Source organism: Aulostomus chinensis, chromosome 2, assembly GCF_037954235.1.
Source record: "Aulostomus chinensis isolate RoL2024-O1b breed Wild chromosome 2, RoL_Achi_v1.0, whole genome shotgun sequence".
NCBI classification, from domain to species: Eukaryota; Metazoa; Chordata; class Actinopteri; order Syngnathiformes; family Aulostomidae; genus Aulostomus; species Aulostomus chinensis.
Genome location: NC_141321.1, coordinates 2,651,086 through 2,674,046, shown reverse-complemented (window position 1 = coordinate 2,674,046; position 22,961 = coordinate 2,651,086). Strand labels below are relative to the sequence as shown.

Genomic DNA, 22,961 nt, shown 5'->3' with positions numbered 1-22,961 from the left:
AGCCTTTTGGAAATGAATTTATGGTTGAATGAGGCCATGTCGAGGGTGGAATGTGATGCAGATTTCTCATGTGCATATTTCTAGGTAGACTGTGACTGATAAATGTAAACAGGCATGGGATATGCATGCACACTCCTAAACTAATACTTTTATATATTTGTGTGTTTAATCACTTTCTGTGTTTTGTCCATATGCCACCTCTGGTCACCTTTCTTGCACACAGTTGTACAAATGTGGCCCAAAGTGAGTGGACTGATGTTTAGGCTCCTTCATAGGAACTAAATGATTTGAATAAATCTTAAACATGACCACGTAGTAAATATTTTTCAAAGACTATTTTCCATCATGGAGAAAAAGTAAAATTCTTAAACAAAATGTCTCATCCATATGAAGCTTCAAATTTATGCCCACCAATCTCTGCCTCTCACAGATAACTTCTCGTGTGTTTTTTGGGGAACCTGGTCCGTGGTTCAGTAAGATGCAAATGGATGGGGACAAGACAACTATTTTCCATGATATAGATGGCTCAGTTAGTCAGTATCCTGGAGCCTTCCTGGTTAAAGAGGACAACTGGCTGCTCCGTCACCCTGACTGCATCGATGTGCCGGACTGGAAGGCTGCCATCTGCAGTGGCCACTATGCTCAGGTTGGTCAACAGGCCTCAAATACACTACAATTTTGTATTTATATGCGAAATCTGTTTATAGAAATTACTGATGAACTAATTCACAAAACTGGATGACCTGGAAAACCACTCTGAGGCATACCAGATGTCAAATCTGAATAGCTGATTTATACTGATAGTAAAGCAAAACAAGTACATAAGCCATGGCACGGTGGCTGCTTGGATGATTGCTTTTGTGGGGCAGCAGAGCAGCTTCAGGGATGGATCTATGAATCCACACAGCACCTGCAATTCAAGTTTGAATCAAATGATTAGGATGTAGTTAAAAACTATGGCTGTAGTACTATTAATTAGTTGATGGTGTTAGGCCTGTATTTAATTCTGCGAGGAGCTTTTGCGCGTACACAAATGACCAACTTAACCATTTCAAATTGTGTCAGAGTTTTTTTTTAACATCTTTCATCAGATTCTGTGTGAATGGATGTAAGGTCTGGTGAAAGATGTGCGCCAACTTGAAACTCTAGTAAGTATGGTGTGGGAATGTCCCTCCACTAAACACTTCATGGGTCGATATCTAAAGTCTTATCTGAATTGTTTATCAAGACATAACATCTCACCCATCCTTGCTGCTCCTCTGCAAAGATTCAGCACTAAGCCTCAATGGAGGAGAGCACAAAGTGGAGTTGAGTGTTGAGTGGTCTTACATTTGCCAAGGGCATGGCTGAAATTTCACAGTATTCTGTTGCCTGAGTTCTCTGTCGCCAGATTCAATATCAGATCATGCACTTTGGAGCAAAACTAAGAATGTTACTGCAGTACTTCAATGAAATCCCAACTCTCAAGTTATTGTATTGTTGTGATGCACAAAGATGCATCCATCTACTCAAGTAACCCATGCTTAACAAAATATCCCAATAGCAGGAGCATATTCTCTTCTGCTGTCACAGCACTCTCAAACAGGTATGACAAGTCAGATCAACCCTCTGTTCACTCACAAGCTTTTCACGAGCCATGGACATTTTATCAGACACATCAACAGATGTAAGTAGAGTAACAGGCATTCTTAAACTAGTTATAGACATAAAGCTGTCAGACAGATCAATCTCTCAAATTCTCTTGCTTTAGCATGAGTTACAGCACAGGAAGAAGTGTATACAGATGCAAGATATCTGCTGCGAATGGAACAACTGTCACTTCAGACTCAACCAGAACTTTGCCCCCAGCCAAGTAGATCACCAAAGTGAAGTCCAATTCACCAAGCTCAAGCTGAACAGACTTCAATTGTGTGCCACACGATTGTGTGCCAAAACAATGCTCTAAGACTCTAGAATCCACTGAAGATTAATCAGGGAGAGGCAACATATTACTCAAAATGAAGGACTAAAGGTTCATGGAACCTTCTCACCCTACTGAACTGAATTGGTGACACAGAAAACTTTGATCAGAAAAGCATATAAATCATGTTCTGAATTATAAATTAGACCCTGTATCTGAGACAGCGTCAGAACTGTTAACCATAAGATCTTTGCTGGCTCCTTCTTTTACAGAGAATAACATTTTTCCAATAATGAAAACACACCAACTTTTCTCATTTCCTTCTCCTTCTGAGCCTCCCCTACACTCCTCTACACTACCAGATATTCGTACAGCTTAAAAGTCTTCTGCTCATTCAAAGAGGTGGCATTTCAGTGTTAAATCCCCTGCATAAATACCATGGCTTTTAGATTTTCCACTTTTAACACTTGTGGCTGATCATGTATTTTCTCTGAAAATACCAGATTTAAAAGTGAATTCTAGGCATTTCAGGGGATAGCTCTGTGTAAATCTCCCTTGCTGTACCAGTGAGCATACACCGCAACAACAGTGTCTTAAAGATCAGAACCCATTTATACACCTTCATTCATAAACCTACTGTTTTAACAAGCTCAATTGCTCTGCTTATAGATAGCGTATTAACTATTTACTGTATAATAATCATACAGGATATTTGCCGCATGTTATTTCTAATAGTCCTCTGGAATTTAATTTCATTTAAACCAGGGTAAATTAGCACAGCACAATAATTTTAAAAAATAACCAGCAAGAGAGCACAATATAGCCTACATTTGAAGCAAAATAATATTAACTCTTACATTTTCAAAATTTAATCATAAATATATTGTTACTCAACATTGGAGCCATTCTGAAGGCCAACAGTGAAGGTGGAACCCCTTTTGAGGTTGACAGCAAAGAAAAATGGAAGAGTTGGCTGCGGCCAAGCCGGAACAGGAGATAGCTGCGACCCAAGCCGGAACAATAAGGCAAAGGCTGTGGCAATTTCATGCACCCAGCCAGAACATTTACAGTCCCTCGGGAGAGTTGCGGCAGTTTCACTTAGCCTGCCTTAACAGGGAGAGAAGGCTGGCCTCTGGAGAAGGCTGTGGCAGACCCACCCCCCCCCTCCCCCCCCAGCCAAAACAAGCACAAGGGAATGCTGTAGCACTTTCATTCAATCAGCCAGAATAGGACCCACTGGGGAAGCACAAGCAGTCTCTGTGAGTGCTTGAAGAGTCTCTATGGAACCTGGCAGTTTCATCCTTGGGATGCATCCGTAGTATGACACTCCCTCCTCTGTGTTCAACCTGAGTAGAGGGCCAGGTGTATGTTCACACTTAATTAGGTGCAACAAGGACTTTCAGTTACCTAATTCTTTTACTGGTACATAACAGTTCTTCGTTCGACTCCATCCATCGTCATCTTCCGCTTATTCCTTACTAGTAAGGGTCGCGGGGGGGCTGGAGCCTATCCCAGCATCTACGGGCGAGAGGCAGGGTTCACCCTGGACAGGTCGCCAGTCCATGGCAGGGCCAACATACAGAGACGTTCGTTCGACTCCAGGCTATTTTTTTTGTTTAAACATAACCCCTGTGCAACTAAACCAAAGTAATCAGAATCCTTGCAATTCTTTGTTTTCATAGATCTATGTTCAAACTCGAAACCCTGCCAACCTGAACATGCAAATTGTGAGAGATGAGTACCCTGACTGGCCCCTGACATTAGAGGGTGCTCTGGGAAAGAGGAAGCACTATCAGCAATTCCAGCCAGTGATCATGTTAGCAAAAGGCTACACCATCCACTGGGATCAGGCTGCGCCTAATGAGGTCACCATCTGGCTCATCAACTTTAACAAGTCAGTGAACAAGAGAGATGCACAACACACAGTACATAACTAACCTATGTTTTGGGACCTGTTGACCTGCCCTGATTTGCAATCAGACCATTAATAAGTGATTAAAGGGATGAATACAATGGACTTTACCAAACAGGATTGGCCAAACCCTGTGCTTAGTGACTTGATGTAAGTCAGACACCACAACCAGTGGACACAATTCAAGTCAGACCACAGCAAATGTTGCTAAGGGACAAATTGGGCCACCAGAAACAATTGAGTCTCCTGTAATACTAAGACAACCAAATGCAAGCCAAGACACTCAACACTGTCTATTCTGAAAGTAATTTCATTATGTGTATAACTTACTTTTTATCTACAGTGTATCTACATTATTCATCTAAATTTTTAGTCCAAACAGACAAAGAGGCATGGATGAGTTTGAATCAATAACCATTTAATTTTGTGCAATTTTGAGCCATAAAATCCGCTATTGACTGATTGAAACCTAATGTGGCACAGACATTCACAGGGACATGACGAGCATTTGGAGCAAGTTTCATGTTAATCAGCCTAACTTTTGCCAAGTGTCCAGAACTTGACATGCCAGGTTGTTTTGAAAACTTCTCAATGTTTTTGTCCTGACTGTTCACTGTAGCCCGTAGTTTCAAGCTATATTTTGAGTGAGAGTGAGAAAAATATGGTAAAAACCTTTCTCTCTGTTCTTGATTTTCAGGATGATCACCTGATTAGTCAAAGCATGAAATCAGATTATCAAATCCTTTTTTATTTCTGTGTGTAGAAATGACTGGATCAATTTGGGTCTTTGCTATCCACAAGGCACCACCCTCACCATCATCTCAGACATCCACCACCGCTTGAGCAAACAGACCCGCAAGACTGGAGTCTTTATGAGGACCATGCAGAGGGAGAAGATAAACCACTCCAACCTGGCCAGAGGCTATTACTACTGGGAGGAAGACACTGGGTCAGACACACTGCTATACAAAAAAACTACCACATATTGCATCTCATCTAAATAAATATGGCCATACTTTAGTATTAAATACATTTTCAGCAAATTGATTACACATCATCCCTTAAATTGAATTGCTCTCAGACTCCCATTCACTCTGTGCACAGGAATTGATGTGGCTTTGAGATATCTATTCACTACACAATGTTTAGGTTACAAAGTCCAACAGCTGTCTCATTTGTGCAGATTCATTTGAATCATTTGCCCTCTCTGTCTGCCTCTCTTTCTAAATTGTCACTGAATTAATAAACTATACTACATACAACACATATCCAGAAATCACAAATCAAGAATTTACCAAACAGTCAGAGCACTTCATTTACACAGTGACCTCATGGTATATACATTTCTTCAAAAAGTCAGAGAACATTAAGGAATATTAAAAAAACTTGATTATTTAAAACCAAAACATACACAGATGACAAATGAAAACACTTATTTCAAAGGATGAAAGACATGTTCTGGCCTTTTTCATTGTGAAAGAAACATGAGATTTAAAGCACAATTTATCATTAAGCACGACACCAAGAACCAACAACTCAATGGCAGCTCCTTTGATGCCAATGGTCACTGGAAAAGGAGGAGTCATGTTAGAAATGATTATCATGTCTGAAGAGTTAAATATTTAGGTTAAGACAGGATTTGTCATAACTAGAAACCAATTTAGTCACCACAGGTGTGATGCTGCTTCTCCACATCAAGAAGATTTAAGTAATGGAATCAACTTCAAATATGGTGAAGTGTCTGTTAGTAGGGTGGTACAGTGATTGGGGTATAAGATGAGGAGAGGAAAGACAACAGCCTTGAGGAGACCCAGTAGAGGAGTACAGATGACTGGAGAGCTGCATGAGTCATTTGGTTCACATTGTTTCCACTAAAACTATGGGACCTATTACTCCATCCATCCTTTTTCTACCGCTTATCCCATTAAGGGTCGAGGGGGCTGGAGCTTATTCCAGCAGCCTTTGGGTAAGAGGTGGGGTTCACCCTGGACGGGTCACCAGTCCATCGCAGGGCCAACACAGACAGACAACCATTTACTCTCATAGCCATGCCTACAGTCAATTTAGAGTATGGATTAACCTCATCCCCTCTTGATGTCTGGCCTGTGGGAGGAAGCCAGATTACCCAGAAAGAACTAAGGACAGGGAGAACATCCGAACTCCACAGAAAGATCCCATGCTTGAGCTGGAGTTTGAACCTGGAACCTTCTTGCTGTGAGGAACAGTCCTAACCACCACAATGTATACAAGTTCAGACAATTATGTGTTTGGAGCATCTCAACGAACACCCCTGCAGCTGGACTGTCTTTGGTTTAGCCCAGCAACATGTTCAGGCAGCATGCTGATGCTGTGATGACTTTTTTTTGCAATGTCCAGCAAGAGGAAACCCTCTGGTGCACAGTGTCACAACCTTGGCTCAATGGTAGGACAAAATATGGAGACCACACATTACTTCAAATAATTAAACGTAATTCATTCAATTAACATAAATTAAATGTAACTGTATGTCAATGAATCAGTAATGTTTGCAATGTATGAGTGTGTGTGTGTGTAAAGCTATATGTCCATATAAAGTAAAATAGAATAAACTTAACCAAAGCAACCCAAACCCAAACCAACTGACTCAGCAAACAGGAGAGCCAGAGTGAGTGTGAGAGCTCCTTTTGAAAAGGAGCATTCACACCCCTTCAGGTGTTCACCATCCTTCATGATGAGCCTAATTAACCAATCACCAAAGGACAGAGGCCCTGATGCCATCACATCCCCCGCCACAAGAGCGACATCCCACCTCCAACCCACCAACCAGCCAAAAAGAAAAAAACTCCTATCACCTCCCAATACACCTCCACCCACCAATTCTCATGACCCAGCAACCTTGGATCCACAGGAAGCACTTTTAAGAGTACATGAATAAACAGGGTGGAAGACATACAAAAAGACAAATGGGCAATTTTTCCCTAAAAGCTGACCTTAATTCAAAGGGGCACATGACAGTGCATCTGCCACCACATTTTCTTTACCTTTCATATGACGTATGTCCAACTGATAAGGCTGCAAGATCAAGGCCCAGCGCATCAACCTTTGATTTGGATTATTGAGTGAACGCAAAAAAGTTAATGGGTTATGGTCAGTATAAACCACCAACGGACCTGACCCAACATAAACATCAAAATGTTGAAGGGCCCAAATAAGAGCAAGTGCCTCTTTTCCTATCACGGAATAATATTTCTGGTACACCTTAAACTTCTTTGAAAAGTAGCTTACGGGTCTTTCCTCCCCACTTTCACTCATTTGCAACAAAACTGCCCCAGCCCCAACATCACTCGCATCCACTTGTAATTTGTAAGGTCGATCCAGCCTGGGAGCTGCAAGTACCGGAGCAGATGAGAGCATACACTTCACTTGGTCAAAGGCCTGCTGACAAAGGGGAGACCAAACATATTTAACATTGGCCTTCAACAACTCAGTCAGGGGGGCTACAACAGAGACAAAATTGACACAAAATCCCCGGTAATAACCTGCCATCCCCAAGAAATGCAACAATTCCTGCTTCGTGGATGGAACAGGAAACGCTTGTATGGCCATGACTTTCGCATTAATGGGACGAACTCCCTGTCCCACAATCTTACCCAAATATGTCACCGTAGCCTTCGCAAATTCACATTTGGCCAGATTAACAGTTAGGTTAGCCCACAACAGCCTGTCAAATAGAGCCTTCACTCTTTTAAGATGTTCTTTCCAAGACTCACTATAGACCACTACATCATCCAAGTACACTGCACAACCCTCCAGCCCACACACAACTTTATTCATTAGCCTCTGAAACGTGGCTGGAGCATTTCGCAGTCCAAATGGCATGACCGTGTATGAATACAGACCCGATGGTGTTACAAAAGCACAAATTTCACTAGCTCTTTCAGAGAGAGGAACCTGCCAATAGCCTTTATGAAGGTCAAACTTACTAACATATTTGGCTGCTCCCACCTGATCAACACAGTCTTCCATCCGAGGAAGAGGAAAGGAATCTGGCTTTGTTATAGCATTCACCTTCCTATAATCAGTGCAGGGTCTATAGGTGCAATCAGGCTTACCAACCAAAAGACACGGTGAAGCCCGGCCAGAAGAACATGGCTCCGCAATGCCATTAGCCAACATGTATGACACTTCTGAGTCCAAGATCTTTCGCTTCTCTGGAGAAACCCGATAAAAATCTCTGAACGATCGGCTTAGCATCTCCCACATCAACATCTTGCTCAATTTAATGAGTGCAAGTAGGAGTGTCAGAATAGACCTGGGTAACTTTGGATAAGCTCAACTAACTGTTTGCATTTACTGTCATCCCAATGGTCAAGTATGGCATTCAACTTCGCAAGCGTTTCTGAATTCTTAAGTCGAGGCTGCAAAACCCCAACCCCTGGTAAATCCTCATCCCCCACCACTGACACGCAGTCACTTGCCACTAGAGCTGGATAACTTTGGGGATCTTCACCAGAAAGAGACCGTACATGGTAAGGCTTGAGCAAATTAACGTGGCACACTTTAGATGGTTCTCTTTTATTAGGCATTTTAATCAGGTAGTTCTGTTCTGAAACCTGACGGACTACATGACACGGCCCAAAAAATTTCGTCTGAAAAGGTGATTCCACCAGTGGCAGGAGAACCAGAACCTGGTCACCTGGACTAAATTTTCGTTGTTCCACTTTGCGGTCAAATAGTTTTTTTATTTTCTTCTGAGACACCTGCAACTTCTGTCTAGCTAATTCGCCAGCTTCAAAAAGTCTGTCGAAACCCATTAACATAGGTGATCAAATTCTGCGGGGGGGTCAGATGACCTCCACTGATCATGCACCACAGACAGAGGACCACGGACAGTATGGGCAAACACAAGCTCATTAGGACTAAATCCCGTACTCTTGGACAACCTCCCTTGCTGCCAATAAGAGCCATGGCAAACCCTCCTCCCAATCTGCCCCTAGCTCTGTACAGTAAGAACGCAACAAAGATTTCAAATGCTGGTGAAAGCGCTCAAGTGCACCTTGGCTCTGAGGATGGTATGCTGAAGCCCTGTTGTGTTTTATGTCAAGTTGTTTCAAAATTTGCGCAAACAGCCGAGATGTAAAATTGGACCCTTGATCACTCTACTGTTTTGGGAATACCAAACACAACAGATATGAATTGACTCATGGCCTTTGCAGTTATGGAACACAGAGGATACGCAGCAGAGTATCTAGTTGACTGGCACATCACAGTTAGCAAGTAAGAACATCCTGACTTAGACCTGGGAAGAGGACCCACACAGTCAATTAGGTGTTCAAAAGGTTGACTCACTACAGGAATAGGACACAAAGGAGCAGGCTTTACTGTTTGGTTAGGTTTGCCTGTAACTTGACAAATATGGCACATCTTTACAAAAGCAGAAATATCACGTTTCATACGGGGCCAAAAAAAATGTTGAAGCACACAATCATATGTTTTCTCGACACCCATATGTCCTGCAACATTATCATGAGCTATCTGAATCAGGGCAGTCAAAAATTTTGAAGGCAACACAATTTGCACAATAGGTGCACCACTGAACATCTCACCATGAGGAGCCCACATCCTAACCAAGATGTCATCCAAGAGAAAATATCCCTGCTTCACTTCTCCTACCTGCACGAAAGCAAAACCATATCATATACATCCCTCAGAGACTGGTCCACTCTCTGTTCTTTCACGAAGTCTGCATGAGAAACAAAGATCAGGAGGCAGTGAAAATGCAAATTTCTTCACATCACAAGTGTTTTCTTTCATGTCAGACAGTGCAGCAGTCATTGAACGAGTCACAGCACAAACGGTAGAAATTGCTGGCCCTGATTCACTAAGCTTTGCTTTCATAGTTCCAACTGCTGTAACTGCTGGCTCAGTTTCAGGGACTTCCACAGGTGGCAATGCAGCCACAGCTGACTTACTTTGTTGGTTTGGCAACCCAGAACACTGTAAGCCAACAAAAGATACATTATCTGGCCATATTCGACATCCTGCTAGGTCATTTCCCAGTATGACGTCAACTCCTTCCACCGGCAGCTCAGGGCGAACACCAACCTCGACCTCCTTCTGCACCAGATCACAGGATAAGAACATGTCATGTACAGGCACAAAAAGCGTTGTCAAACCCATCCCTCTTACCGGAATACAGCTCCCTGTATCTGTATGTGGAGAAAATGGCAAAACTGCCTGCCTCACAAATGAATGTAAAGCACCTAAGTCCCTCAGTATTCTAACTGGAACTTTTTTATCATCTCCACTTAACATGACAAAGCCATCAGACATGGAAGGGGTATAACCCTCATCGATTTCAGAAGATTCTGTCTGTTTGACTTCCATTTGAAATGGAGCTACCAGGTTTTCATCAACTCCAACATTGGGAATATGAATAGTTGCAGCCAAACCAGCTGCTTTTGTTTTCTCTTTTAACAGAGGACATTCCTTCATCCAGTGACCCTTGAGACGGCAATAATTACACATATCTGAACCATTTTTCCCAGGAGATGGCTGAACCAATTTTGGGGGAAAAGAATCAACATTCTGATATTTTTCTTGGGTATGTCGCTCACCAAAGACGCACTTGTGTGTTAACACATACTCGTCGGCCAACACTGCAGCCTTGTTCAGACAGGTGACTTTGTGCTCATTAATATAGGTGGTAATGTAATCAGGCACAGATTGTTTAAATTGTTTTTGGACTACCAAGTCACACAATTTATCAAATGTGTCTACTCCAGATGAAGAGCACCAGCGATTGTAATGTGTGAATAAATCCCGTGCAAACTCTACATGTGTTTGTTTACCAGTCTTTCGCCAGCTCCTAAAGCGCTGATGATAGGCCTCAGGAACTAACTCATAAGCCTTCAGGACAGATGATTTCACCACATTGTAGTTCTTACAATCCTCAGAAGATAGCACAGAATAGGCTTCTTGAGCTTTCCCTCTAAAGACACACCATAACATTAAGGTTTGTTCCTCATCAGGCCATGATCTGGAATCAGCAACACGTTCAAGCAGACAGAAGGTTTCAACATCATTCTCATTAAACTTTGGCAACAACCTCAAATTACTGGCAACATCAAAATGAGAACCATTAGTTTGCCCAGTTAAAGCAGATGCAGAAATTTTTCCTTCCCTAATTAATGCCAGTTTTTGTTGTTCCAACTCCAATTTCATCTGTTCCTTTTTGTATTTCATTTTCTCCAATTCTTTTTCATGATCCAATTTCAAAAGTAATAATTCCTTCTGCTGTTCAAATGTCAAGCCAGTCCTAGAAATAGATTCAGTCTTACCCCGTTCGTCCATCAACACACCACATTCCTGCAAAGTAGTGTTGATAATATTCTTCAGGTTGTCCTTTGTGTGTTTAGGCTCCACTTCAACAGAGAAATGTTGAGCAATCTTAATCTACTGCTCTTTAGTGCACTGCTCCAGCAATTCCTCAGATGGAGCTTGAACAAACTCCTCTACAATATTAGCCATAACCAAAGATAATCAAATTGAGGTAAGTGCAGACAGAAAGTACTATGTCACAGATGGCAAAGACTTGTATTATTGATGCCGTCACAACAGGGAAGACAAAGAAGAACAGAAGAAGAGGAAAAATGGGAGAAACACAAAGGTGATTGATTGATAAGTTTGCAATGGCTAGGCAAGATAGAGATAGATAGAGGTGCTATTATTGCTTTTATTTTTATTTGTACAAGAGACTTAGGTCCTCTGTATTACCTTCTGTTTATTAAACTCTTTAATAAAAGACAACTGATGACACTCATTATCTCCTTTTTACTTTAAATCAGGGGTGTCCAAACTGGTCCAGTAAGGGCCAGTGTGGCTGCAGGTTTTCATTCCAACCAAGCAAAAGCAACACGTGATCCAACTACTGAGCTGTGTGGACACAGCTTAGTTGATTTAAGTAGAATCAGGTGTTGCTTTTGCTCGGGTGGAATGAAAACCTGCAGCCACACCGGCCCTTACTGGACCAATTTGGACACCCCTGCTTTAAATGAAAGTTTATTTTTTTGGGTAGCTACAGAATTGTAACATAGTGATCCTTTTTTGGGCACAAGAGGGAGCCAGTCAACCAGTACATCTTTATTTGAATCGAATGTTTGCCAAAAAGTGTGGGAAACATTAAGCCATATAGTCTAGCCCCGTGTGGCGAATGCGTCACACACCACTACCAGGGCCAGGGGGCTTCAGGAAAAATCTTGCCTTGGGCACTAAATTGCTTAGGGCCGCCACTGGGTTGTGGAATATGCTCTTAATTTAGGAGTTCCCTGTTGCTGAAGAGATAGTAGACACAAGGTCTGCATAAGTTTTAAGAACCTGGCCATAGATATTATTAGGTAGGATTTGTGCACTTGGTAAGCCTTAAGAGTTTTTCCACACCATCAGAGGCCAAAGTTGGAGATGCTGTGTGTTGACCATTAATGTACTGACAATATCAGGAAAATTTAAAAAAGTGATCAGCTATTAGCTAAGGTATAGGGTAATCTTAATAACATCATCCTCAGCCTTTTTACTTTCAAATCAAGTCAGTTTTATTTGTATAACACCAAATCACAACAAAAGTTATCTCATGACACTTTAAAGGTAGAGTAAGCCTTGCACCTCACCCCTTCAATCAGTTTACACCGAACAAATCTCCATGAGCAAGAACATCTTGTGACAGTGGCATCAAAAACTTTCCTTTAACAAATGCCTGTTTGCATAAACAATCTTAACCCTTGTGCCTCATATAAAAAAAAAACTCCCTTTGGTGTCAGTCGGGACAAAAATTATGATTAACTGAGTTAAATCTTTTAAGTCAAGTCAAGTCAATTTTATTTATATAGAGCCAAATCACAACAAAAGTTATCTCATGACACTTTACAAGTAGAGCAGGTCTAGTACCACACTCCTTCAATGAATTTACACCAACAATTCTCCATCAGCAAGCACATCCTGCAACAGTGGAGAAGAAAACCTTCCTTTTAACAGGCAGGAACGTCAAGCAGATCCAGTGTCAATGGGGACGGCCTTCTGCTTTGACTGGTTGGGGGAAAGAGGGCAGGAAAGCAGGACAGAGACAAAGACAGATAATGGAGGAAGATAGATATACAGAAGGAAAGAGAGGGACAGAGATAAAGAGAGAGAGAGTGAAAGAAGGAGAAACTGATGGACAGATGGGGACGTGAGCAGGTGGTGCTATGGGTGGCAGCTTGAGCCTCTTCAGGTCTGTCGCCTCCTCCAGCAGCACCCGGGATTTGGGATGTGGGGAGCCCACTGGCTCCGGAGAAGGAGACGTGTTAGTAACACATATGAGTATGATTTATATATGACAAATACAAAAGGACAGAGAGGAGAGAGAAGCCCAATGCACCATGGGAGATCCCCTGGCAATCTAAGCCTATAACAGCATATCTAAAGGCCAGCTTAAGCAGCCCAACTATAAGCCTGATCAAACAGGAAGGTCTTAAGTCTGCTCTTAAAGGTAGAGACGGTGTCTGCATCCCTGACTGAAACTGGGAGATGGTTCCACAGGAGGGGAGCCTGATATCTGAAGGCTCTGGCTCCCATTCTACTTTTAGAAACTCTAGGAACCACCAGTAATCCTGCATCCTGGGAGCAAAGGGTTCTAGCTGGGTAATAGAGGACTATGAGCTCTGTCAAATATGAAGGTGCCTGACTGTTGAGGACTTTGTATGTTAGAAGGAGAATTTTCAATTCTATTCTGAATTTGACAGGGAGCCAGTACAGGAGAGACATGGTCTCTTCTACTAGTTCTCGTCAACACGTGGGCAGCAGCGTTTTAGACCAGCTGGAGAGTCTTTAGGGACTTGCTGGTGCAGTGTGATAGGAGGGAATTGCAGTAATCCAGCCTGGAAGTGACAAAGGCATGAAATAATTTTTCTGCATCTTTTTGAGACAGGATGTGTCTGATCTTAGCAATGTTTCGTAAATGAAAGAAAGCAGTCCTAGAAATTTACTTCATGTGGGAGTTAAAGGGCAGATCCTGATCAAAGAGAACTCCTAGGTTCCTTACGATAGTGCTGGGGGCCAAGGTAACACCTCCCAGGGTACCTATCTCATTACATAGGGTGTCTCTAAGGTGTTTTGGGCCTAGGACAATAACTTCCATTATATCAGTTTAATCAGTTTAATCAGTTTACCCTCGTGGACGTGCAGAGGAGCGTGTAAGATGGCAGCTCTGCTTCCTGGTCTGAACTCTGGGTTGTCAGGGTTTTGGTTCTATTATAAACTGGGCCATATTTCTGGAAATGAGAGCAGCTCCGTCCAACATGGGATGAATGCCGTCTCTCCTAATCAGACCAGGTCTCCCCCAGAACGTTTTCCAATTATCTATGAAGCCCACTTGGTTTGCTGGACACCACCTCGACAGCCAGCGGTTGAACGACGACCTACGTAGTCAGCGACACATCCACCGAGAGATGTTTTCTCGGGGACAGGCTGGATCTCACGGCTAATTGTTTGAATCCATTGGTGTGGAGCTGCCACAGGTCCAGTTCAACCTTGCAAAGCCTCGCCTCCAACGCCACAAACAACTACATTTAACCCACGAATCCATATCACTAAAGGAGGCTGAGGAGTAGCTGAACATGTGGCACACTGAGCAGGAGTGAGGAGAGCGAGAAGGACAAGCTTATGCTTAGAGTGGAGAGTTTCCAGAAGAGAAAGACTGTCGCTAAAAGACAGATGGTCTTTAAACTTCGGCCAAATAAAGCAAATAGGTATGTAGTTTTGGCAGGTAATTTGTAAACAAAAAAGGAATTAGTGGGGATGATCACACTTTCGCTAACGCAGTGAATCAAAGCACTATGTTCAGCAATGCACAAATAGGAAGTGAGGTCACACGCTTACCACAACGCAGGTAACCAACCTTACTCCTGATATCAACAGTCAATTATTGAATATTTTTTCTGAATTTTAACAGTTTAAAAGTCAGTTTCTTTGAATTCACTTTGGTGGGTTTTAACTGTGACATTTCAGGTCATGGTCAATCTACCATGAGATGCATTTCGTGGGTGGCACGGTGGTGCAGTGGTCAGTGGTCAGCACTGTCGCTTCACTGCAAGAAGGTTCTCTCCAGGTTCTCTGGCTTCCTCCCACAGTCCAAGGACATGCAAGAAGGGACGAGGTTAATCCATAGGTCTAAATTGACCACAGGTGTGGCTGTGAGAGCCAATGGTTGTCTGTCTGTATGTTGGCCCTGCGATGGGCTGGCGACCCATCCAGGGTGTACCCTGTTTCTCACCCGAAGGCAGCTGGGATAGGCTCCAGGCCCCTGTAACCCTTCACGAGATAGGCGATAGAAAATGCTTGGATGTATTTTATGTGGCAATGTTAGTTTCAGGTTAATTTTCCCAAGTTCCTGTTTTATTTTGAAATGTACTTTCCCTGTGTGTACAACTGTGTTACTTCCTGTCTTTGTCTACTTCCAGGCTTCTTTGTGTCTTTCACCTGTCATGTTATGTCATATCCACTTCCACTTTTTGCAGTCAGCTGTGTGACAATAAATTATCACGTGGAGATTCGTGATTAGATGCATTATTTGACCTTACATCAACTTTTTTTGCAGATTCCCCTCATAATAACTTTCTTTTTCTTAATGTGTGTAATGTGTGCACACAAAATAATGCATGATCTGTAGTGCCAAGAGGTTAGAATACATATAACAACAACAATTAAACCTATAAGTGGTGTTTAATAAAATACAAAAACTGTGTTATGCAGATTGCTCTTTCTGAGGATACAGGCCAATAATCACAGGGAGCAGTTTGCCTTCTGCTCCATCAAGGGATGTGAAAGGGTGAAGATCACAGCTGTCATCCCTCAAGGCAGTCCAGCCAGTAACTGCATGGCCCACGCCTATCCTAGACATGCTGAGATGCCTGTTGTGGATGTTCCCATGCCCAGAAAGATTCCAAATACAAGGATGGTAAGAAAGGAGACTGGGTCAATCAAATTTATTTTGAACATCTTAATGTAGACTGTCTGTGAAACTTTAAAATGGAATTTACAAACAAGCATGTGTACTGAAGTTACCAAAGTCAGTCATTTGGAACTGAGATGGTACCTGTAACTGGATTGTTACATAAATTACATCTACAAGCAGATCAACTAAAAATCTACGTAATGATCAGATGATACAGATGTGAGATTTGAGTCAATCTGTTCTGCATGAAACCAAAGCCAGCTCCAACAAACACAATATCATCCTCATTTCTTCAAATTTGTTTTATAAATGATGCATTTTGTGATTACAATTTTTTTAGTAATACATTTTTATTTATGTTTCATTTAATTTCTGCTCAGTTTCTGAAACTGAAATTTAATTGTGGTATTTTCTCAAACTCTGACTATGCTCTAAGACTTTACTATCACTTACAATTTTGCATCACAAGGGACCTGTTGATACTTTTTTGTTGTGATGTCAATACTTTTAAACAGTTTCAGTTAAAGGTTCCTTCAGATATTTATGATATGGTGCCAAATGTTTCAAAGATGAACAACCTTCCAGTTTTCTTGCAAATGTGATAAATGTAGCCATGAATTAAACAGAGTTCTTGAGAACAAGTTAACATAGCGAATGACATCTCGATGTTATGTCATCCATTCTGACCTCTGAACACAAGGGACCTCCCATGACATTTCAAGCTGGTTTTCCTTATTTCATGTCCAAACCATTTATATATATATATTTTTGACAGTGAATGAACTGTGTGAAGTGAATGCATCTCTAATAGGTGAATTATAATCGTAGAACAGCTTTCTTTCCTGAATCCTTAACAAAAATCTGTATATTCTGAAATATTTTTGGATATTCAAAATATTAATTCCAAGGTATTACAACTTATTAAGGATAATCTAGCGCTGGGGTGCTATGTTGAGCTTGAGGTGGCATTCACACCTAACATTTATGTACGTGGACTCACATGGTCCAGCAAATTAGCATGTTTACTTTGGTCCAGTTTGCTTTTACAATGTCACTTTATCAAATGCACCAAACATTGAAAGCAAACAACACGCAGTCAGAAAAGAGAGGCTGCAGAATTCTACAAATACATTTTTAATGACCTTGCCTGTGCACCATAATTTTAATTTGTCCTGCACACAGCTTCATATAACAAAGGGTACAATTCAGTCAGAGCTTTCTAATTTTTTTGCCTCATATATAATTATGTAAAGTGTGATTCACCTTCCCCTCTTATAATTCATACAACTGTATCCACACCTTCAATTTCTTCTGCCCTCATCAAAATGACCATGTATGCAGCAGAAAATTGAAATCCTTTAAACCAGACAAAAAGTGAGAAAAGCTCAGTAGCTGGACTTTGACTTATTATACTAATTGTGACCCTCTGCAACTAAAAATGCTCTGTTATTGACTTAGCTTTAGAATACAGTGAAAACATTCATTATTGACGTGAGTACATCTTTGTTCAGAGCAGCTCTGTTGCTTGGTTCTTTGGCCAGTTTAGGCACAGTGAGGTCTGGATTACAAAACTGAAACAGAGGTTGCTGGGATAGTTGTAGGAGACATGGGTGCTTGGTTATGGTAGCCTAATGCTTAAGCCATGGCTTCCCATGATAAATATTGCTTGATCACATTCTACAGCATATTGATTATCAACATGATTATCTGGATATTTTTCCCACACAGCAACCATTGATATGGTTGCTTTGGTCAAAGTAACATTTGCTATATGGTAAATATCTGGAGTTGTAGAGAGCAAAACCCCTGATGACTTTTTGTGTAACGTATTAAGCCAGATTCTGTACCTTTGCTTGTTTCAGCACTCACCAGAACATTTCCTGGAAGTCAAACTGGAGTCCTACAGCACTCGCTTCTTCCACATTAAAGAGGACTTTGCCTTTACTGAGGTAAATTCACAACTCACATATTTAGTCTTTGTTCTCTGGGGAGGTGTCATTTTGAGACACCAGTCTAGTTTCATTCCATGTCGTTGATGGGTTTGCATGGATCTAAATAATGCTCTTCAGTAATATATCCTATATTTTCATTTGTACTTCAGCTGAATTCAAAAATTTTCTTATTGCCATCATTACTTTAACATGTCCTGGAGATGTCCGGCATTATGGAAGGCCTTACCTCCCTTATTAAGATCTGTATCATCCCACTCACTCTTTAAAAAACATCTTATCTTTTCATGAATAATTTAATCACTTATTGTCCTTTCCATTGACTTTTATAGTTTATCGATCTACCACATCTATCTACAATATTTTTTCCTTCTTTCTCTGATTTTTTTGTGAAGTTTTTACTTATTTGTTACTGTTTATTTGTTAGCCTTATATCTCAAAAATATATAATTTATTCATTTATAATATGATCTGTTAGTTGATCTGTTACTTGCTTCCACACAGATTGAGATGTGTTGGTTCCACAGGGCTTTACACTGGATCTCCTACCAAAATGTCTCTTTGAGAATATCCCTCTCTACTGTATATCTAGCTTCTGAAAATTTTTGCCCCTCTAAAAATAACTAATGAAATGCTAGATTGTGTTAATTACTGAAATCAGTGGTTATCCTTCAGACATGTACATAACTATATTTTTTGTCATATCTGTCAGGACTTGTTTGATTTGGTAAATCCCACAATTAGTGTTATTTGCCAACTGTATTGTCACAGGTGAATGGCAGGAAATTTTACCAACCAGAGGATGGGGTGCAGCTGACAGTTATTGATGGACATAATGGGACTGTGACAGAGTGCATAGTCTTCAGGAATTCAGTCCTACAAGGCATCCCTGCACAGATAGACAACTACATCAGTGGACTGAGAGACAGGTAAGATGAGGACTCGTTGTGCTTATTGCCCATTTTACATGAGATTTTCCATAAAAATAATATCATAAACATGTTTTTCACTGACTATGTGAGGGATCATATTTAAGCCAACTGTGCAAAGGTCATTTATTTGTTGGTGTTTATGTGTGTCCGCACCAGGCTTCAGGTATTATGTTGTGTGTCATACACCTCACAGACACATGCACAACTACAGCAAAAGTTACAATATCACTTATAGGCACCAGGCACGTGAATATGTCATGTGAGTGGAGCCTTTTTAACTGCCACAGTGGTGAAGTCTATGTGACGTGTAGGTTTATGTCTAACAAATCTTTTACAGTTCCATCATTAAAGTGTGTCACCTGTGTCCAAATATTGTTCAGTATTGTCAGCTCCTTTGTCGAGCATCTTCTGCAATCAAATGTGTTGCTCAAAAATACCCTTTATTAAGCGTCCTAAACAAATGCCCTACTGACCAAGCACTTTCAGCCAAGTGGCCCCGTGTTGGATAGTTCACACTGAAGAAGTGAATATAACATTTGCCCTGGCTTGAAGACATCAAATTAATAGGCATGGAGACATTTGTTATTTGAAGAACTGTGATAGCTTCAATCTAACCCAAGCATGGGTATGAACAAGTATAGTCTGAAGTGTCTTTTCCACAGTGATACCCAGTGTGGTGATCTGAGACCTGAAGTGTGGGCAAATTAATTTTGATGGAAAGAACATGCAAACTCTTTGGGGAATACATTTTTACATTTTCTCCCCTCTGCATGCATTACGGAGTGCCAGACCCTCATCAAACACTGGACAACCAACTGATGGGAATTAGGCATGGACTTTTGGCTCATACAGTTTAATCCAAAACAGTGTTTTCCTTGCATGACTCAAACTATGGTTGTGCTTCAAGTGATATTTTCAGCAGATTCAACTGGGGCTAAAAATTTAGCTCTCCATTTGACAATCAATAAGACAATTAATCATCAATTTGTAATTAATATTTTTTTAACTGTCAATCTTCCTGCGTTCACATTATTTCTTAAAACTGCCTTTTTACTATTTGGTGTCACTGGCTTCAAATTTCTTTCAGGCTCGAGATGTGTCGACACTGAAATGATGTGTGTGTCTCACTCTTTTTTCCAGTTCAGTTGTTCTTATGACATCTAAAGGTAATCTGGTGACCAGAGGATCATGGACTAAAATCCTGGAGAAACTTGGAGTAGACAGAAAAGTCCTATTGAAAGGTGACTATACATACAAAAATAAACAGTAATCCATCCATTTTCGATACCATTTATCCATTAAGGGTTGCAAGAGCCTAATCCAGCTGACACTGGGTGAGAGGTGAACGAGTGGCCAGTCCGTTGCAAGGCCATCAGGAGCAATTAGGGGTTCAGTATCTTGCTCAATACTCAATACTTTAACATGGTCTTGAAGTGGAGATCAAACAACTAACCGGCTGCTAGAAGGCCACTCTATAACTGAGCCATGCCGCCCCCAGTAAACAGTAATATTGAGTAAAATGTGCTCATGGTAGAGATCTACTTCGCAGGCATTTCACTGAAATTGTTCTCCCACCAAACACGACTGATGCCATTGATGCATTTCACACAATGCTAATAAGGCATCATGTAATGACATGTTTACCATGTGAATTGAATAAATGTACATTGGGATTATTTGGTGATGGGCTGTTGGTGACCAGTGGCAAATTATCTGAAAGTTTGCCGCTCGGCATGAGAGCGGTTCTGTACTTGTACCTGCTTGTTACTTGTATCATAATTCTGTTTGTAATGTTTGCTGTTTAAATGGTTGCTTTAATAATGCCAAAGTTGTTCTTGTGAATGTTTAACATTTATCAGTGTGTGTCGAGAAATTAACTTTACTGGGGGAGGGACAACTTTAATGTCTGTGAAGGACTCAGTTCTCAATGATAGTGACAGTGATATCAACATCCAAAATCCTGTGCTACTGTCGGGCTATAGAAATTTATATTGCTTCAATGACACTTGGAATAAGGCCATGTCAAACTGCTCATTTGGAGTTTGAAGGGTGGAGTAAGGGGAAAACTCAGGGTTTGTGGTTAAAAACCTGCCACTGAGCAGGGTGGATGTTACCTTCCTTTCTGGAGTGGAAAAAAAGACTTTTCCCTCATCTAATAGATCCAATAAACTCACTGTTTCGACTGGTTTTCTTTCTGAAATTTTGAATTTATTTTTGTGTTTAGGTTTTGAGAGAGACTGTATTTTTTGATAATGTTATATAATATTGTAAGTTAGAAGCAGGAACAGGAACATTTTGGGAAGTTTATGTTTTTATATTACTTGTTCAACTGTATAAAATAGGTGATTTTGCAAACAACCTTTGATTCCACGATGGAATTAGTGGAGTGCCTTGGCAGAAACAAACTTGCTCACTGACAGCTAAAAGTCAACAATGTCACCAAAATTTTCAGCTGGCACTGGCCACCTCTTTAAAAATATTTTTCAAAGGGTATTTTTCATCAATTTTGGTAAAGGGACATAGCCACATTGAATTGTTTTTTCTGAAAAACATTGTGCATCCATTCCTTGAACATAGAATTCTAAACTATTCCACCTGGGTGCCTGAATATTATCACTGTAAAATAAAACCTTGCATCAAGTATTGCAGTAACTAACAGATTGTGAGTTCTGCATGTTGCTGAAAGAAGTCCCTGTTCACATTATTTGTCTTACCGCATTTAATTTTCCTACAGATAAAGTGGCCTTTGTAGGGTTCAAGGGCTCATTTCATCCAGGCTGGGTGCATCTGGAGGTGGACAGTGCCCGAGCAAAGATCCATCAGGTTCTCCCCATCCCTGTGGTCCCTAAGAAGCAGCTATAATTGTCGGGCAGCATGGAGAAAACAGCCAAGAGACTACATAGCACCGTATACTGACACACACATACACTAATAAAAATCTACACACACATACGCAGATAGTGCTGCTGTCATTTGTCCAAGCTCAAGGTGTGTGTTTCTTCAAGGCATAGCATTGAGAAAAAAATATGTGTCATTTGGTGTGAAAAGGACGCTCGCAATTCACCAGCACCATCCATGGTCCACTACATCCATTGTGGCCTTTGTGTACCAACCTGCGTAGAGGAATGATCAGGGATCACTAAATCAATCATTATTCTAACAAAGCCTTTTCAGTTACACTATTAGTTTAATTTAAATGTATTTTCAATAATTGTATTCTTTTGTTCTGCACTGTTCAGAGTTGCCAGTCGATTGACGAGGCAAAATTTGCTTCGTCAATATTTATATTGATTTCAGTAAATAAAACAACCAATGATATGAAAGCTGGGTGAACATTTGAGTTAATTATTGTTCTAATGTTCTAGAGTATATTGTCCTTCAATAGTGGCATATAATATGCTTCTCATTATCAAACATTTGCCTATAACTTTTTTGCTACTTGCTGTGTTGTAGCATTAATTTGCATAATACAACATATGTATTATATTGGTATTATACATTGACTGGCCACTTTATTTGGTACATCTTGTTAGGAAAGACCACTTTTGCCTTCAAAACTGCCTTAATTCTCATCAGATCGGTGCATCTCCAAAAATTTGTATATCATGGAGAAACTTCCTTTTCTCTTCATAATTGAATTCAGAAAGTTAAACCTTAATACTGTAATTCCAGATTCATTACACAGAGTGATATATTTCAAGTGTTTTTGTTTCTATTTTGCTTATTGGATTTTTAATTTGCATGAATCAAAATATTTATAAGAAAATAATATTTATAAGAATATTTCTAAAGATGAATCAAAAAGATTTATAATCCAGAAACTTCAAAATTCTAAAAAAGGATTTATCTATTTATGCATTCAAAACTTGTCCAGGGCCCCTTTCATACAAATCTCTGAATCAATCCAGAATGACATGGAGGTGATCAGCCTGTGACACTGCTGCTGTGGTACCCTCAGACTATGCTCTTCTGCATATCTGGGCTTTAAACAGGTTGTTATTTTCGTTTTTTATTGAACCTCTTCATCAGCTCAAACCACTCCAGCCATTTTCTTTTGACCCGTACTATCAACATGATATTTCCCCCCAGAAAACTTTCACCCACTTGATATTCTCTTTTCATGACCAGTCTTTGAAAACCCTAGAGATGGTATGTATGCTCAGGTTAGCCCTCACAGGCAGCACTGTGTTTTAACTGCTTCAAACTGAATCAAGTGTATTAAAAGTTTCTTTGCATTCCTCCACTAATTGACAAGCCAGAAGATCCTGAGGAGGAAACTTGATTTTCAACGGTACTAATTAGA

General features: G+C 40.7%; 1 protein-coding gene across 5 annotated transcripts in view; it reads left to right on the top strand.

Moving 5' to 3' along the window:
• The window catches only part of cemip (cell migration inducing hyaluronidase 1), a 222,443-nt gene extending 200,112 nt beyond the window's left edge, over nt 1-22,331 (top strand). For 3 of the 5 annotated variants that reach the window (XM_086222956.1, XM_086222957.1, XM_086222959.1), the window contains 8 exons: nt 431-646; nt 3,583-3,794; nt 4,576-4,761; nt 15,576-15,780; nt 17,640-17,726; nt 18,498-18,655; nt 19,799-19,899; nt 21,393-22,331. In XM_086222956.1, coding sequence (XP_086079082.1) covers nt 431-646; nt 3,583-3,794; nt 4,576-4,761; nt 15,576-15,780; nt 17,640-17,726; nt 18,498-18,655; nt 19,799-19,899; nt 21,393-21,520 — 1,293 coding nt within the window. In that variant the 3' untranslated portion in view covers nt 21,521-22,331. The remainder of the gene's footprint in view (nt 1-430; nt 647-3,582; nt 3,795-4,575; nt 4,762-15,575; nt 15,781-17,639; nt 17,727-18,497; nt 18,656-19,798; nt 19,900-21,392) is intronic. The other 2 variants (XM_086222962.1, XM_086222953.1) reach the window with 1 other exon arrangement.
• Nucleotides 22,332-22,961: the final 630 nt, after the last annotated feature.